Genomic DNA, 18,120 nt, shown 5'->3' with positions numbered 1-18,120 from the left:
GTAGTTGATACGCCCAGGTCTTTGCGATGTTGAGAATGTCTTTTACCTCAGTTAATATCTATCTAATTACCACCATTATTATAATATAAATGCACGGTTAATTTGGGTAATGCGGTGTGAAGTGTTTTTTAATTAAAAAAATATTAAATTAATTTTTATTCTATTTTTTTACATTAACCCATTAAAATTATTAGAAAACAATATCTAAAAAAACCACTAGCTTAATGCTATTTGAAGCACAAAATGGTTTGAAAAACGTATTCAACTACAAAACAAAACAAGAACTAGGGCATGATATTTGATGATTTTGGACATGAGAGATGGCTCGTGAACAGTATGGTCCCATGAATGCTCGGTGATCGAATTAATGATGGGACACATAGCAACAGACAAGATGACCAGAGAATTCGTGTTACAATGATGATTTCCAAACCCCACGCAACAAGGTTAAAAAAACAGGATCATAGGCCAGAAACTGAACTGGCATCAACCAAATCTAGTCTTGGAGCTTGTTGGCATCCAGACATGTTCATCAAAATGAAGTTCATTGTGACCAGAAGATGGAATACTCATGTGAGGGAACATATCGAACGTGTTTTTATCTCTTTTATACATAAAAATTAGATTAATAAATTTGCTTTATGTTATTATTTTTCGAGTTCAAATTTAAAGAGAACTTAGAATTTAAAAATGTGATAAAATTATTAGATGATTAACTCTAATACAAGATCAAGATTGATAGGTGATCAATTTAGATATAGAATTTAAAATATATCTAGATTGTGAAGTGACACAATAATTTATTTGGAAAAATAAATATTTTTCTTGGTTAATAGAAAATAAATATTAAATCTATTAAACCTACCATTTAGATCAGGTTTAATATCTATGATGGGACGTTATCGATCAAAAAACTAATCTGACAATAATTAAAAAAAATTAACATTTGTTGTTGATTAGTGCCCTTCTAATTAAAATGAAAATGAAAATGAATCTCAAAGATGAGGCAAATGCCAATAGAATGAAAGTGAAGGCTAAACTCATTTGAGTCAGTTACAAGCTTAAGGAAATGGACTTCCCAGTTTGTCAATAAAGATGGGCAAAGCCCTCATCATCATCAATTAATGTTGAAAACATTTTGCAAGACAAATAAAACTAGAATCCAAATCTCTTTGTCGGCATCAGATTATCAGTACTTTTCCATTTGACTATTTGTTGTTTTATTTAGCATTTCTTACCCTAAATGTTTATTTGTACGCGCTCTGTAACAACAGGTCCAATCATATTTTTACAAATATAAAAGAAAATATATCAAGAGCATGTAGATTTTTTTTTTTTTTTGCAATGATACCAGTCCGCGGAGGAAAATAAATCTTTATATATTTTATTTTGAATCTTGTTGTGTGATGTGAGTTTCCAATAAAATATATAAGAGAAATTTAGATAATTATATTTTATTTTAAAAAATTAATGTTAAACAAAAAAATAAAAAAAATGTTAAGTCACGTAAACTTTTCAAACTAGTAACCCGAGATATTAGATCAGAAATATCATACATAGAAAAGCGATGAGACTCAATTCCTAACAAATCTAACATTGAATAATAAATTATTATTAATATCATTATTATTACTACTATTTTAATTATCATTATCACAAATATTAATATCATAATCACTACCACCACCATAATAAACCTTTTAGCATTGATGCTGCTCCTCCTCCTCCTACCACCACTAGTATTATTATTACTACTATTATAAATATTATTATCACAATTACTACCATCACTATTATTATTATAATAAACTATTATTATTACCACTATTACTAACATTATCATCGTTGTTAGAAGTATTATTAATAATATTGTCAGTATTATTATTATCGTTGTTGTTGTTGTTGTTATTACAACCACTACAATTGCCATTATTAGTATTATTACCATCACTATTATTATAACAAAAATCATAAAATTAATTTGAAGGATAAAATTAAAAACCATGAAAACTTCGACAAAAAGACAAAGGAAAGAAATAAAAAAAATCAAAAGAAAAAGGATCAAATTAAAATAAATATTATTACTATTAAAAATATTCATAAATTTGATTTGAGAGATAAAATTATAAATTATAAAACCTTTGACAAAAGAGTCAAGGAAAAAATAAAAAATAAAAATTAGAAAGACCGAATCGAAAAACATCATATATACAAATTAGAATTAAAGTATTAAATTGAAAAAAAATGAAATAAGAAATTAAAAGAATGAGGATTGAAACTGTAAAATAAATAAAAATAAAACAAGAAATTAAAAGGAGGACTGAAATGAAAAACAGAATATATGAGAAATTGTAATTGAATGACTAAATTGAAAAAAACTTCTATAAGAGAAGTAAGAACGAAATAAAAAATTAAAAGAATGAGGACTAAAACTGAAAATCAAATAACAAAGAGAATAATGATGTATTTTAGCTGTCAAGAAACAAAAAAAAAGAAAAAAACAAAAACAAATGACTACCGGCAACAATACGACCACCACACGCCTACATACGCTACACCATGTTGAAGAGGAGACGGTTGTGCATCTGGTAAGATGACGGATGACCAGATTTGACCACTTTGTAGCGTCAAATACGCTACATGAATAGCGCAAACAGTACCCACTTGATGGCCAGCGCCACTAGATTTTTAAATAAAAAATTGAAAAAAAACGTGAAAATACAAAAATACCTCCATGAACCTGTTAATTACATAAAATATCAATGTGAAAATACTAAAATATCTCTAAAGGCAAAGTTTTCTTTTTTTGTTTTTTTAGCTTAAAAACATGTTTTCTGGATGATGAAAAAACCATAAATACTTCTATCCAGTAGTTTAATAAATTTTTTATCTTAAAAGCAAAAAAGTATTTTTATTGTTAAGAAGTTGGTGAAAAATTAAAAAAGTATTTCATCAATAATTATAAATTTTGTTGACTCTAAAATAAAATAGTATTTTTAATATATATATATATATATATATAAACATATTTTTTTAATGGCTATTGTGCCAGTGGAAAAGACCAACAAACACTCTGCTTCAATGCTTAAGTTTTTCCCAGTCCGAAGTGTAAAAGAATAACTTCACTGTACGAATCCAATTGTGTGTACTTCCACACCTTTTAGCTTTTTTTATTTATTTATTTTAATATTTAAGCACTATGCATTTAGCTTTAAAATCCCCAGGGCCTCTCTTATCTAATCACATAGCAGAGAAGGGAATACCAGACTTGATCAAAATATTCTCCTCTCTGAAAGGAAAAAAAAAAAACAAGAGGGTCTTGTAAGCATTTTATATTGCTATTTGCTTTCCACATTGGCTAGCTTCCTTTGAAAGATCTACAACCTGTGCATGATCATATATGGCTAGTGGGTCTACTTCTGCAATGGAGTGACAGCTGCTTCAACAATCAAGTCACTGACACCAGTCCATCTTCCTAGCTATCTCTCTTCCACATTGCCTAAACGTGACTCGAAAGCAAAAGGAATTGAGTCATTCTTGTTCTTTTCGCAAAGAAGTATATCCCTCTATAAAACCAAGCACACACAAGTGTCACATATTTTTGAGCCTTCCTTGTACCCTTTATCGTATCAGTGCCATTTAGTCCAATGGATCGTGTATCATCTGCTAGTAACATTTTCCCTACTGGTCGTGATGATATTACAGGCCAGTTTGGATTGATTTGGCAAGTACTGAAAGAACCATTGATCGTGCCGGTCTTGAAACTGTTGGTTGTAGTGTGCTTGGGCATGTCAATAATGCTTTTCATTGAACGAGTGTATATGGGAATTGTTATAGTTTTTGTGAAGTTGTTTGGAAAAAAACCAAATAAGATGTACAAATGGGAGCCTATGAAGGATGATATTGAGGTTGGTAATTCAGCTTATCCTATGGTTCTAGTGCAGATTCCAATGTACAACGAAAAAGAGGTACTTTTTTTTTTCTCCTGAACTACTGCTTTTTGTTTATAGTTTTGCTGTATTCTAATCTCTACTGTTCTATTGTTTTCAGGTGTATCAGTTGTCCATTGGAGCTGCCTGTGGGCTGTCATGGCCGTCCGACCGGATCATAATCCAAATTCTTGATGACTCAACTGACCCTGCCATTAAGGTTTCTACCTCTTAACTCTCCAGTCTCCTTGTAGTTTGCTGACGGACTTGTATTTGTTTCCCAAGTAAATGACATGTCAAAAATATATGCAGAGCTTGGTGGAACTAGAATGTCAGAGATGGGCAAGCAAAGGCATTAACATAAAGTATGAGATTAGGGACAACAGGAAAGGATACAAGGCAGGAGCTCTTAAAGAAGGCATGAAGCACAGCTATGTTAAACAATGTGATTATGTGGCCATATTTGATGCTGATTTCCAGCCTGAACCTAACTATCTTTGGCGCACCATACCATTTCTGGTTCACAATCCTGAAATTGCTCTTGTTCAAGCTCGCTGGAAATTTGGTAATCTTGATTGGTACTTTAAGCATCGTTAAGTTAATCATTGAGGTATACTAAATAATAATTGAACATTGGTCTGATCATTACTTATTTTTTTGGACTGATTCTTTGTAGTCAACTCTGATGAGTGCTTAATGACAAGGATGCAAGAGATGTCATTGGATTACCATTTCACTGTGGAGCAAGAAGTGGGGTCTGCAACCTATGCTTTCTTTGGCTTCAATGGTAAGATTCATATTGAAAAAGCAGTGACATGGTTCGATTTTCTCTTTAATGTGCAATCAGTTTTCATGTCTGAGACATATTGATACAAATTTGGACATTTGGTGCAGGTACTGCTGGTGTGTGGAGAATTTCAGCAGTCAATGAAGCTGGAGGTTGGAAGGATCGAACAACGGTGGAGGACATGGATTTGGCAGTAAGAGCTAGTCTGAAAGGCTGGAAGTTTGTTTATGTTGGTGACCTCAAGGTATCATTTTCAGTCTTAATGACTTCCATCAAAAATATTACAAATGAAAAATCCACCAAATTTTGATTAGCCACCAACCTTACCAGCTGGCCAGGTGATTAGTACGTATGTCAGAAAAGTTGTTAGATATGCAAGTCCTCTGCTAATCACATGCGGCCACTTGTTAATACAACTTGGTTGTTTTTTTTGCATTTTTAGGTGAAAAATGAATTACCAAGTACTTTCAAAGCTTACCGATATCAGCAACACAGATGGTCTTGTGGGCCTGCAAATCTCTTTAAGAAAATGGCAATCGAAATAGTAAAAAACAAGGTACACTATCTTTTCCCTTTTGGTCTGATAGTTAAGAAAACAGAAAAATGAGACTAAATTGTTGGTTCATCTTCCAGTTTTAACTAATAGCATACAATTTACTGCAGAAAGTGTCACTGTGGAAGAAGTGTTATGTGATCTACAGTTTCTTCTTCGTCCGAAAGATTGTGGCACACATTGTCACATTTGTATTCTACTGTGTTGTTTTGCCTTCAACTGTTCTGGTTCCTGAAGTAAGCGTTCCTAAGTGGGGAGCTGTCTATATTCCTTCAATTGTAACTCTCCTCAATGCTGTTGGAACTCCTAGGTCTGTCCATCTATCCTAAATTTAACCAAACTTTCTTACTGTCCAGTTTCGTAAAACTGACGTTATTTGTAAATTCCTAATACTTCTGAACCTGCATAATCTTGCAGATCACTCCACTTGATGGTTTTCTGGATCCTATTTGAGAATGTCATGTCCCTCCACCGGACGAAGGCAACTTTCATAGGTTTGCTGGAGATAGGAAGAGTGAATGAATGGGTTGTCACTGAAAAACTAGGAGATGCTCTCAAGGGAAAATTACCTGCTAAAGCTACCAAGAAACCGCGGATGAGGATAGGAGAAAGGTAGACTTAACATACATGATTCCTATATGAGGTTATCAGGAACCAGTTTTTAACGATTCTGATATTGTTTTCTTAATGGTTGAATGTTAACAGATTACATTGGCTAGAACTTTGTGCTGGAGCCTATCTCTTCTTCTGTGGATGCTATGATTTTGCCTTTGGAAAGAACAGATACTACATTTTCCTCTTCCTTCAATCTATTGCCTTCTTCATTGCTGGATTTGGTTACATCGGCACCTTTGTTCCCAACTCTTAGCAAACAAGAATCATGGCCAAGCATTGTCTCCTCCCAATACTTGTCGTTCCTACGTTGTTTCTTGTCTTCAAGAAACTACAACACTGTCATTCTTTGGGGACAATTTTTTCTTATCGTTGTTGCAGATCATTGAAGCCAAGGCTGGGCATTCATTTTCTGCTGAACACAAGGGAAACTGTTTTTTTTCCTTTACAAGAACCATTGTGATTTGTTGTCATTTTTCAGAGTACAAAATACAAAGAAAAGAGAGTAGATTGGTAGAAATAGTAGCATATACGTTGTGCCAGCTCCCAAGTAATGTAGACATCTTTGTGAGGGTTGTTTGATTTAGAAAGTTGGAATTTCTTTTGCAAATAATAATGCAGATGGACAAGAATCTGTAATTCAAATCAAAATTCTTACAATTTATGTATACCCTTTCTCATTTTTATTTTTATTTTTATTTTTCATTTTCGAGTGTTTTGTTTTCATATCATGGACGGATTCAATGATGTTTTATCTAATAATAAATAATAAAAACTAGATGATGTTTTTATACATAATAATTTATCCAAAATCATTTCTTAAATATATCATACATTATTAAAAAACCTCGAGTAATACAAAATCATAAATACAGCAATTGAAACTTTGAGGAGAATGGTTTCGAGGAGGAAATCTTCAGTAAAATTAACATCATTCAAAAACGCTCTTTATCAAGTTCTTCTTTTGTTATTCAAAAAAAAAAAAAACCCTTCAATTCAATAAGAACAGAAGGGAAGACCACCATTTTACCCAGGACAGAAGCTTTGGAAAAGCTAGCATACAAAACATTGCTGCATCGTGCCTTCCAACACAAGTTTAATATGCATTTGGCGTGGGCATGTAGAACTTTCCTCGTCCATAAATCATTAATTTTAGCTTTCGTAAAGCTACTGTGAGACAGTAATTAAATAGCCAAGAACAATGAAGATTGACATCAAGGAGCTTGTGCAATTACTAAAACCAAATAATTAATTACATACACATTCCCAGAAGAAGAAGAAAAACACAAGACACGTAAAAAAGTTGCATAATCCTGATCGAAAACCAAAAACAGAAAGAAGTGTGCATCATCAAATAAATGGTAGAAATAATTTCTTCCATCAAAATATAATTAATACAACACAAACATTATTAGGCAACTAAAGGGAAATGAAACCTTCTCTGACAAGCAAGCCAAACATGAGAACAAAGAGACCAATGGTGATACACTGTGTAGGAGAGACAAAAGTCTGTGAGTAAGCAGACAAGGTGATGGTTGCACCAACCAATCCAATCCAAAAGGCACCTAAGTTCCGATTCATGGCTGTGTCCCTTCTGTTTGCTTGCTTACTTCTTGGTTAGTTTGTAGCTCTTCTTGCCCTTTTATGGGATATTTTGAAGATGATGAGACCAATTCTTGTATTCTTGGATCAAATATCCAAGATTCAAGCTAGTTATGTCCTTTGAGACCAAGTTTAGGCCAAGATCTAATGTATAAAGTCAACTCATACGAAGGATTAGATCTATGATTTTGATTATTTGACTATGTATTGTAAGTCTCAACTAGCATGTATATTTATTTTATTATTACTATTTTGTTTTTTAAGGCAGCCATTGAAAAGGACAGTAGAGTGGACCTGTTTTAATGGGCTCTTCGAACATTTGCCATGGCAGATGGGTGGGTATTATATAGACCCACCTGTTTCTGATGGATCGATTACATCATGGATGGGCGTTTCAGCCCAAGATCCATTGTCCATGACGTGCGTTATCAGTTTGATTGAATGTAGAAACCATAATTTAATTAATTATCGAATTCAAATTTGAGTAAATTTATGGCTTGTGATCATAAGAAAGGGCAGAATATTATTCTCTTAACATTAATATGTAAACTCCCTTCAACACGAGATTTGCTAGATCAATTAACATCGTATGCTAAATAAGGAAAGAAATGGACTGTATATTCAAGGTTTATAAATGAAGTTAAGAAATCATATAGCTTTCAAGTAATTACATATTAATATATAGAAATTATTGCTATCGATTACGAATTTTCTTTTAACAATGTTCATGAGATTTGCTTTGATCGCAGGTAGGGACGGAGATAAGAGGTGGCAAGCAAGGACTGGGTCCTGTAAGAAAATTGTTTTTCCAGTCTTTTTTTGATAATTTATATGATTTTAACTAAAATAATAATACAATTGAAATCTTGCCTCCTCTAATTTTATTTTTTAGCTCCGTCCCTGATCACATGATTGAGAAATCTTGCCAAGATTAAATCCACTGACAATATTAACACCAGCAACTTTCCTACCCAGATCTCTGCTAAGCCAGTTTGTTATTGGTCTACTGTGTGTTCGGTCGCGATGATGGCTCAAAACCCATCTCTTTCTGATTTTTTTAGCTTAGCTTGGTGCAATATGCTTTTAAAAAATAAATTTTAATTAAAAATATTAAAATTTTAATTTTTAAAATTTAATATTAAATCATAAAAATATAAAAAATATTAATTTAATATTTTTAAATAAAAAATAATTTAAAAAATTGAAATTACTATAGTGCCAGACAGCAAACTGGCACCAAGTCCTTATTATCGGACACAACCCCACCAAAACCGCACCCGTGGTGCTGTGGTCCGGATCCTTAACACCTCCTTGAAGCCCACCTAGAACTCCCTGACAGCTAGGGAGCCCTTTGGTGTCATCATCTCCGGAAAACTTTATTTCCTATGACTGTTGTCCTTCCCGTTTTCTCCTTGGTCTAGTCTCTAAGTTAAGATTTCCTCGTCTTTTCGTTTCGATTTTTTTTTTACAGAAAGCACTAATTAATTATAAAAAACGATAAATGAGAGAGAAAAAAAAATCAAAAAAAATTGAGCATTGGATCATGATTTGCCACCAATCCAGTGACTCGTGTATCTTTCAAAATTCTATCCACTCATATTTCTTCTATTTTATCGATTTTGTTATGATTTCCTTTTTCTTCTAAGAAGAGGGAAGAAAGAGGATCTTCTTCAATGGATACAGGCATGATCCCTGTACCGAATGCTCTTACGAAAAAGTTCTGGAGGTTGCTGCGAGAAATCCTTTCTTTCTCGTTCACTCAGGGGGCGGACACACCTCTGCAGATTACGCGTGGCGGTTTCAATACCCGACGACATTCAGGGAAGAATTCGGACCAATCGAGAAGGGCTGATCATTCCAGTCCTGGGAGAGGACATACTCAAGAACCAAGAAGCTGAGCTAGCTAGGGCATTTCTTCTTTCTCAACAAGAGTGAAAAACCTCTTCTCTACTCCTGGAGGGAGGCCCGGGGAATGGTCCAAGTGCATGTTTAGTATGAATATATTTTAAAAGCTTTCAAAATATATTAAAAAAAATTTAATTTTTTTTTCATTATCATTATATCAAAATAAAACATGAAAAAAATATTATTTTTAAGTAAATATATTTTTCAAATATACATAAACAGAGGTTAAATACAATACAAAATATGCACTCGATGTAAGTATCAAGTCAAACCGATTCGTGTATAGCAATGCAGTTCTTGCCTCCCTTTCTACCTAGCGCCCTAGAATATGTAGCATGGGTTAGTTATTGGGTATCTTCCTATGTTTATAAATGTGTTAAAAATTATTTTTTAAAGTGTTTTTTTTAATATATTAAAATAATATTTTTTTTATTTTTTAAAAATTATTTTTAGTATTAGTATATTAAAACGGCTTACAAACACACGAAAAAAATATATTTTTTAATTATAATTTAACTATAATTCCAAACAATACCTTTACATTAACTGCTATATCAGAGTACAACTATACTAAGCGGGAAGAGCATATTGAACTAACAGGTTAGAATTCAATGAAAAGAATTAATTCAAAACTATATTTATGTGCATTTTCAAAGTCTATTTAACATGAGAAAATATTAAATAAAAAAATATATAAAATATTTTAATGTATTTTCAAACAAAAAATACTTTTCAAAAATACAATACCTGCAATAACAAACAAAATCTTAAAATGAGTTAAGATTTCATTGTTTATTTGTTATGATTTTTTTTATATAAAAGTACTAATTAATTGAAAAAAAATTAAAAAAAAATGTGAGTCTTGAGATCATGGTTGGTCACCAATCCAGTGACTCGTGTCTTTTTATTTTTTCATCTTCTTAATATTTACAATTATTTTAGTTCCTAGAGTAATGATGTTCTAGCGGAATATTTTAAATTAATTTCGCAAATAATACGAATAAAATGGTGTAGAGATCCATACCACAACAACTACTCCCGTACTAATTTGGTTGGTGTGCCTATAAGCGTATTTATTTAACTTGGATACATAAACTAGACTGTATTTGTTTTTGTTAAATTGGTTAAAACTCAATCAAATTTAACTGGTAATTTAGTTAATTTAATTAAATTCTAGTGAGATTTAACCGAGTTAATTTTAATAAATTTTTATTATTTAATATTCAAAATGATAATAAATTTTCATTTTAAAAAAAAATTAGAAGAATATCATGGCAACCCACGAGTCAATCCAGCCACATGAAATCGAGCATTGGTTTCCATTGCAGGGCTCCTAACAACTATATCAAATTCCCACGTGTCTCCTTCATAAATATTGCAACTTTGATGGCCCCAATTGTTTTTTAACGAGGTGAGAAGGAACTTAAACTTTAATTAATCCATGGAGGAGTAGGCAGCTAAATTGCTGCCCAGTAATCAATACGGAGAGGGGGCAATACTTTGATGGTCCAATTTTTTATTTTTTATTTTTTATTTCTTTTTAACGAGGTGAAATAACTAAAGCTTCAATGCATGGAGGAGTTGGCTGCTAGATGCCAACCCGGTAATAAATACGGAGAGGGGACAAAATTAGGCCCACGTGTGAAACAGTCACGGTAAGAGGAGTCGCGGCGGTCATACGGTGAAGTATGCAATATGATATTAACAACCGCCCAATAGATACACGCAACGTGGGAATCATCACGTGAATGCATGTACGGATTTTCAGAGGAAGCAACATGAATGGCGGTGATGTGTTGGAAGGTGACAGGCACCATAATATTATTTTCAATCTTGGTGGAAATAAAAAAATTGATTTTCAATTCAGGTAAAAATATTTTTTCTCGGTGGATCCTAAATTTATTTTTATTTCATTATTTATCTATTTTTTTCTTAGAAAAAAATAAGTCTGGGAGTTTAGAAAGTAACTTATTGTGTGGACACCATGAAATTTCCCAATAAAACAGCTGTCAAGAAGAAAATGTGGTGGTTTTGCTGGAAATTTGAAGGTGAAAGTAGCATAGCCTTCTATATTTTTCTTTATATACCTAATAAAAATCTTTCAAATATAGTCAATAAAAAACATTGTAAATTTATTATTATAATTGATTTCTCCCTGGTAGAAGAAGAATTGCTTTTTTTAGACGGGTTTTTACTTATTTTTTGTTCTTTCTATGATTTATTGCTGATGCCATGTTTACCAGTCTGATTAGCAATAACATTTGTTCACATGCTTGGTAATTCCAATTGGTGTCTTCCTTGGCTCCGATGAATCTTCTCCTTTTCTACCTTTCTGGGGTAAACACAGCTGAAGTTAAAATTCACCATCCGGAGATTTGGTAAAATAATTCTATAACCACAGGGCTGTACTGGATCTAAATTCAAAAGAAAGTTTAATTCATTATATCATTGATAAATAAAATTAAATCTGACTAATAGTTAAGCATAAATATTAGATCAAGCATTAAATAATAAACTATAAACTATAAAATAAACATGCATCAACATAAAAATAAATAAAAATAAACTAGAATACCAACAAAAAGATAATAAAAACTTAAAAATGTGAACAAATCAAATCACAGTTACTTGTCAAAGCACGAATTAAACGATGCAACATATATATATGGCTATGGTTATCACAAGAATTGTACTATTTGTCTTTAATGATAAATCTTGTATGCTCTTGTAAACAAACTTGAGATGGAAGTAGAGGAAAATAATTTTAAAATAATATTTTTTTTGTAAATTTTTAATAAATCAACTAAAGCCTTTATATATAAATCTTGAAAGAGAAATACAAACTTTTTTTTTTTAATGTGGGACAAAGGCTATAGGTAGGACTTGAAAGATATATCAAGTATTTTTTTTATTGATTGAATTTTTTATTTTTTTACTAATTTTATCGAGAGTTCTTTAAAATTAATTTTTTATTTATTTTAAATATTTAAATATTATTTTTAAAGCATTTATTTTCAATAATATTTTTTAACAAAGATTTAACCTCCAAATTGGATAAAATCTTCTTAAATTGTGAAAACATCATCTAATCTACTGCTACTTTTTATTATTATTATTATTATTATTATTAATGTGGGGTTATCCGGATCACGCGTCTCAGCTAATTCTCACGGTCCTAAAATCAACGACTAGACTCAGTTTCTTTCTCTCCACACCCCCTCTCTCCACCTTCTCTCCCACAGACAACAACCTCATTTCTTGTGGCTCCTCCATTGACAACCGTCGTTTTATCTCTGATTCCCATCCAAATTCGCCACTTCTCTCCTCAACGGAAACGACTCCGCTCACCAACGAGAACCCGTCTTCCAATTATCCCCAAATCTACAACACTGCAAGAATTTTCAAAACACCTTCAAAATATGCTTTTGAGGTCAAGGAACCGGGGACTCTTATGGTAAGCCTTCATTTTTACCCCTCTTTCTCTTCCATTCCGGACTTAGATGATGCTCAATTTCACGTTTTGGTTAATGGACATGTTGATCTAGGCAATTTTAGTGTAGGCAAAGTTAGGGACTTTGCAGCTAAGGAGTATTTTATACGGGTTGATTCTGTCAAGGTTGTGATCAATTTTGTTCCTACAAAGAAGGGTAATTTTGGGCTTTTCAATGCAAGTGAAGTGATATCTGCACCTAAAAGATTTGATTGCTCGTGGGATTTCCTGTTAATGGTTGTGATGATTTGTGAGTGTTTGTTTTCTGTTATAATTTTCTTTTTTTTAATTTTTTTTTATATTTTATATTTTGGTGTTAAAAATTTAAAAATAACTTTTTAAGTATTATATTATTTAAGGGATTTCTTGTAGTTTTTGAAATTATATTAGCTCTTATTTTCAAAATATTTTTTTATTTATAAATATATTAAAATAATATTTTTAATTTCAACAGAAATTATTTCTTAACATACTAATTTACAAAATATTTTTTTTCCACTGCTTGGAAAAAAACTCGCCAACAGTGGCCAAAACGATTTTTAATCTCTTTAAACCAGCAGAATAGCAACGACATGACATTTTTGGCATCCAAAACAACTTTAGATAAACGAGCCCTCTGTTAATACATACTTGTTTTTTTTCTCTTTTTCCTAGAGCCATTCTTGGTTGGATCTCGAATCTATTCAAAAGTTGATCCATGGAGTACAGCATGGAAGGATCCGACCCGAACCTGGTCAACCATAGTAATTAGGTATGATATGTTTGTATGAACAAGTCATTAACACTCACAGGTTATTTCAGAAATTTGGAGAAGAGTAGCAGACCCCAATACAAATTTCTGGTAAACAACAGCACTAGAAACGAAGAAACAATCAAGAACATTTATGACTGGTGAGGAGAGGATTTTTCAGCAGAGAAAAGCGTGACAGACCAGTGACCAACACTAACCAGAGGCAAAGCTCACCATTCTGATTCTAAAGGCATCAGCATACACAAGAGAATTGGGATAGCTGTCAACCTAACTACTGGATGCTGACGAAAGTGCATGCGCACTCTTGTTAGCTATCCTCTGGGCAGCTAGAAGAGACATTTGTGTGAACCTCACCAAAGTAAACCCTTATTTTATTGACGGTTTCAACCAATAAGTCAAACGTAATATTCAATTTAATTACATATTACTACATAGCAGAGAAATAGCTGCTTTTATTGGGGGGGGGGGGGGGGGGGGGGTTAAACGAAAAGTGCATAAAGAGATATCCAGAGAAAACTCTTGTGGTATTGATCTATAATTCAAAAATTGTAATAAAAATCCCGGATCCTACAAAAAGTTTCCAAGTCTATTGCTCGAACTGAGGTTGCAGAAGCAAATCTATCGAAGTTGAGATAGGTTCTTATTTTGATTGAACTGATCCAAGTTGAGACAGGTTCTTATTTTGATTGAACTGATCCAAGGCATGTAACAATTATAATAAACCACATCAATATCTAAATGTCCGCTTTCTGTCAACTCTGACCCGGGGTGGTCTCCAGTATGTCATAGTGACCATATCCATGAAACAGCACATTAATGGGATTGACTTCATCTTTCTGGTACTCTTCACCGTAATTTACTATGTTTACCAAATTACCCGTTGTCCTATCTCTCATGAACACTGATATCATTGTCCTGAGAAATTGAGTTTAGAGAAGAGGTGTGTCAAACTTAGAGATCAAGCACGACATGAAGAAATTGGAATTCAAAAACAGCATGCAAGTCCAACAATGGTGATGATAGCATTTTGCACTCTAGCTAGGAGTACAACAATTCTGTTTTGCTATGACATCACCCATTAGCACACCATTCAGTTTTGAATGGGGCCTTTCCAAGTTTTCAACAAAGTGGACTAAAAACAAGGCTGTGGTATTGGTCTACAGTTCCCCTGCCCCACCCACCGCTAATGTGGCATAAAAGAAAGAAGTTCAAATTCAACCTTGAGTGTCGAGCCTTATTTCTCCACATAATCTATCAACAGGTACACATCACACATGCACGCACACCTACCCATAAACATGAATGCAGATGCAGATTCCAGAAAAATCACAACTTTGAAGCAAAGCAGGATTTTGCTGTTTCATGAGGCCATCATCTAAGACGGAGACTCTTTCAGTCTTTCCGAAGAACTGGGGAAAAAACTATTTTATATATTTATACTAAAGTGGTTTGATTCTTTTGGTTTTTGTTCATAGGTGAGGAAAAAGTGAAGAGCCATGTCTACATGGCATCATGGATCAGCAAGGGCGTGACATGTATAAACTATTCAGTAATGGAAGTAATAAAAGAAAAAAAGAACTCAAACTCACTTTAAAACATGAGAAGCCATTAACAACTCAGGTTCCCCACCCCATACATAAGGTTGTTGAATTCTCTTGACATATGCATCGAAATCTCCTTCAATGAACCTAAGTTGATCATGACAAAACCAAACCAAAAGTACCATTATAGCTAACTTATAAACCACAAAGTGCTTACAAATGTAACGGCCACAGACTTACCATTCAGTTTCTTCCCGCCTCTTTAGAAGCTCATCAACAACCTGTTAAGACAAAATTTGGTTATGCATATTGTTAGACACTGGGGAAAATTATTGCAACCTCAAATCAACTTCAGTTCAATTTAATTATATTTGAATCGAGCCAATTGCCTTGTTAGAAATTTTGAGTTAGGATTGAATTCCTTGTGTGAGCCAAAATATGGATCGGTATTGAAATTAGACTGTTCTAAGTAGTTGCAAAATTCATTGGATGACATACGACTTGCTTCAAAAGCACCCTCATTCTACCCCAATATAATCCAAACTCTAATCATCCAATGAGGGGCTATAGGCAAAACAAATTCAACAGAATTATCAGTTCAATCTGTTGGTTTAAAATTTATAGTCAAAACAAACAAGAAAATTCTACCATAAAAACAATTTGATGAATTCCACCGTAAAACATATTCTTAAGAACTCAATAACTGTAAACACCAACACTTACTTGAGCTCTTAATTCATCAGCAAGTTCTCTTTGGCGATTTTCATCAGGGGCCTCCTCTCCATTTCTCAAACAAGCCATGTGAGCTATTGCTCTAAATAGACATCGCCCATCCGCCAGCACCCCTGCAGCATCCTCATTTTAGATTCTACCCATCCAAACGCAAACACATGCATGCGTGCACATACTCCAGTAACAAACGACAACATCATCAATGAATTGAAAGCGCATAATCAAGCATGATTGTGCACAAACGTACATGTATTTGCCCTAAATAGAAATATCAGAAAAGGCCATTGCACAATATAAAGAAGATTGTGTGATCACTTTAGCAAAACTGAAAAAAAGGTTAACATCTATACTTGGCTTCATTGTAATTTGCACCGAATAGAAAGATTATAAAACAAAAAAAAAATCAAAATTAAAAAAATTGACCGAAAAGCAGCATCCATAATACAACAAAGCTAGCAAATTTTAAAGAAAAAATGAAAAGGAAATGATTAGTGTATTCCCAACCAATAGATAGAGCAACTTTTTTTTTTTTGTAATGATATTACAAATCAAACTGTCTTTTTGAAAAAATATTTAGCAAATCCATAGTTCATATAAAAAAAATCTCTGCAATGAATTAACCAATTAATCAATCAAATTACATAATCACTCATTAAAAAAACACTAACAAATAAACCAAAAGAGAGAATCTTTTAAATGAGGATAAAGCAAAAACAGAGTGTGCTGTTACTTTTATGGATTAATAATTGTAAGCAACCTGTAACTTTATAATCAGCACCAACAGTAGCGTCACTGCTATCCTGTTTCGCGTCATCAGAACTCGCATTCAAATCACCACCGTCAATTCTCTCTTTCTCCTGATGATCAACATCATCGATGTTATTCACATCACTCAAGAACTCGATCGCCGGAGCAAGGCAAGCACAAACGCCGAACAACAACCAAGCCGAGTCAGGCCGGTGGAGCCACCTCGCCGGTCTCCCATCCCACGCCGCGTTCCACGACCCCTCCCCTCTCACACTCCTCCTCTCTGTCCTCCTCCGCCAATCAGCCGGCTGAATCACGTGCCATATCGCCGCCGCTCCTCCGCAGCCTGAATCAGCGCTGCACAAGCTAGAGTGGCGGCGGCGAGCCGCGGTGGAGGAGCCGGATAGGTGCAAAGAGAGGCGGTTGTTACTGTTGTGGTGGTGGTGGTGGTTGAGGTGGAAATGAGTGAAGAGAGAGTTGAGGATCCAATTAGGCTTGGGGCGTGCGCAAAGTACACCAAGCATATCACAGTTTTGGTGGCGATGTTTTCTTGCTAATTTGCCCTTGAATTTTCTTAACCTACGCACCCATCACCACTGTTTGTGCTGCGCAGCACCTTATTCTGCGCTGCAGGGAGAAAGGGAGAGAGGGAGCTCTAAAATATCTGCAGGAGGATGGGTTAGCTATCCTTCTGACGGCGAAGCCTTTTAGAGAGAGAGGAAGGGTGGTGCGGGGTCCACAATATATTACGCTTTTAATTAAGTAATAATAATTAAGTATATTAAACTCTTAATTAACCCTTTTAATTTAAATGACATAATTGGTCAATCTTTGGTAATCTATATAATCAATCCTTATAAATTCAGAAATATTCAATATTGGCCTCTATAATTCGAAATTTGAAGGGCAAGGCTATTTCTCTTGGGTATCTAATCAGGTGACCTGAGAGGAGAGAGAAAAAGACCTTTCAAGAACCATGAGCTAAACCCTTGAGCTACGAAGGGCGATTACTAATTGAGGGTAAAGTGGGCATTTGATGTGGGCACGTGAGTGTTGTTGGGTCACGAGGAAGTTGGAACCAGGAAAGTTGGAGACGATGACGATGTTTTTTTTTAATATGTGTGTGTGTGTGTGTGTGAGAGAGAGAGAGAGAGAGTGTTTTTTGTGTGTGATTTATGCAAACGTTTGGTAGGTTTGCCTAATATGGTTTTGTTTGATTTTGGATGTAGAAACTTCTGGGGGAGGTCAAATCCCTCTTGTTTACCAAACACTACAAATCCCTATCCTAGAATTTCATTGTATTACAATGAGTTTGGGTTTTGTAGAGTTAGATATGACAATAGTTAGGTATAATTTTATCTTCGTTTTTATAATAACTCATTTGCATCACAAACTCTGCACAAAATCATCGTAAAAAACAAAATAGATTGCCCAAATAAATTAAATAGAGTGTATTGGTGTGTTGTGCGGG

The 18,120-nt window shown here is 33.7% G+C and overlaps 3 protein-coding genes and 1 long non-coding RNA gene across 5 annotated transcripts; 2 read left to right on the top strand and 2 right to left on the bottom strand.

The window, feature by feature from the left end:
- The first annotated feature begins 3,243 nt into the window (after window positions 1-3,243).
- LOC133697199 (glucomannan 4-beta-mannosyltransferase 9-like) lies at window positions 3,244-6,573 on the top strand. Its single transcript, XM_062119613.1, has 9 exons — window positions 3,244-3,968; window positions 4,051-4,149; window positions 4,242-4,494; window positions 4,606-4,716; window positions 4,824-4,960; window positions 5,159-5,272; window positions 5,380-5,579; window positions 5,687-5,881; window positions 5,975-6,573. Exons 1-9 carry the CDS (start codon window positions 3,648-3,650, stop codon window positions 6,135-6,137), a joined length of 1,593 nt encoding a protein of 530 aa, XP_061975597.1. The 5' UTR covers window positions 3,244-3,647; the 3' UTR covers window positions 6,138-6,573.
- Window positions 6,574-7,089: 516 nt separating this feature from the next.
- Window positions 7,090-7,688, bottom strand: LOC133697200 (uncharacterized). Its single transcript, XM_062119614.1, has one exon. It carries the CDS (start codon window positions 7,460-7,462, stop codon window positions 7,301-7,303), a length of 162 nt encoding a protein of 53 aa, XP_061975598.1. The 5' UTR covers window positions 7,463-7,688; the 3' UTR covers window positions 7,090-7,300.
- Window positions 7,689-12,137: 4,449 nt separating this feature from the next.
- LOC133697858 (uncharacterized) lies at window positions 12,138-14,046 on the top strand. Its single transcript, XR_009842944.1, has 2 exons — window positions 12,138-13,128; window positions 13,533-14,046. It is a non-coding gene; the product is annotated as an uncharacterized LOC133697858 (long non-coding RNA).
- An 88-nt stretch (window positions 14,047-14,134) lies between these two features.
- LOC133697856 (OVARIAN TUMOR DOMAIN-containing deubiquitinating enzyme 4-like) lies at window positions 14,135-17,351 on the bottom strand. Of its 2 annotated transcripts, XR_009842943.1 has the most exons (6): window positions 16,660-17,351; window positions 15,894-16,015; window positions 15,411-15,451; window positions 15,219-15,317; window positions 14,303-14,544; window positions 14,135-14,265 (listed from the first exon to the last, which is right to left on the bottom strand). XR_009842943.1 is itself a non-coding variant. In XM_062120667.1 (5 exons), the coding sequence occupies exons 1-5, from the start codon at window positions 17,171-17,173 to the stop codon at window positions 14,382-14,384; spliced, it is 939 nt and encodes a 312-aa protein (XP_061976651.1). In that variant the 5' UTR covers window positions 17,174-17,351; the 3' UTR covers window positions 14,135-14,381. The 2 variants fall into 2 exon arrangements, 1 of the variants encoding a protein (XP_061976651.1); XM_062120667.1 differs by having other exon boundaries at window positions 14,135-14,544.
- Between the last annotated feature and the right edge of the window lie 769 nt (window positions 17,352-18,120).

The sequence above is a fragment of the Populus nigra genome, chromosome 6 (assembly GCF_951802175.1).
Source record: "Populus nigra chromosome 6, ddPopNigr1.1, whole genome shotgun sequence".
NCBI lineage: Eukaryota > Viridiplantae > Streptophyta > Magnoliopsida > Malpighiales > Salicaceae > Populus > Populus nigra.
This window is presented reverse-complemented; position numbering and strand designations above follow the sequence as displayed.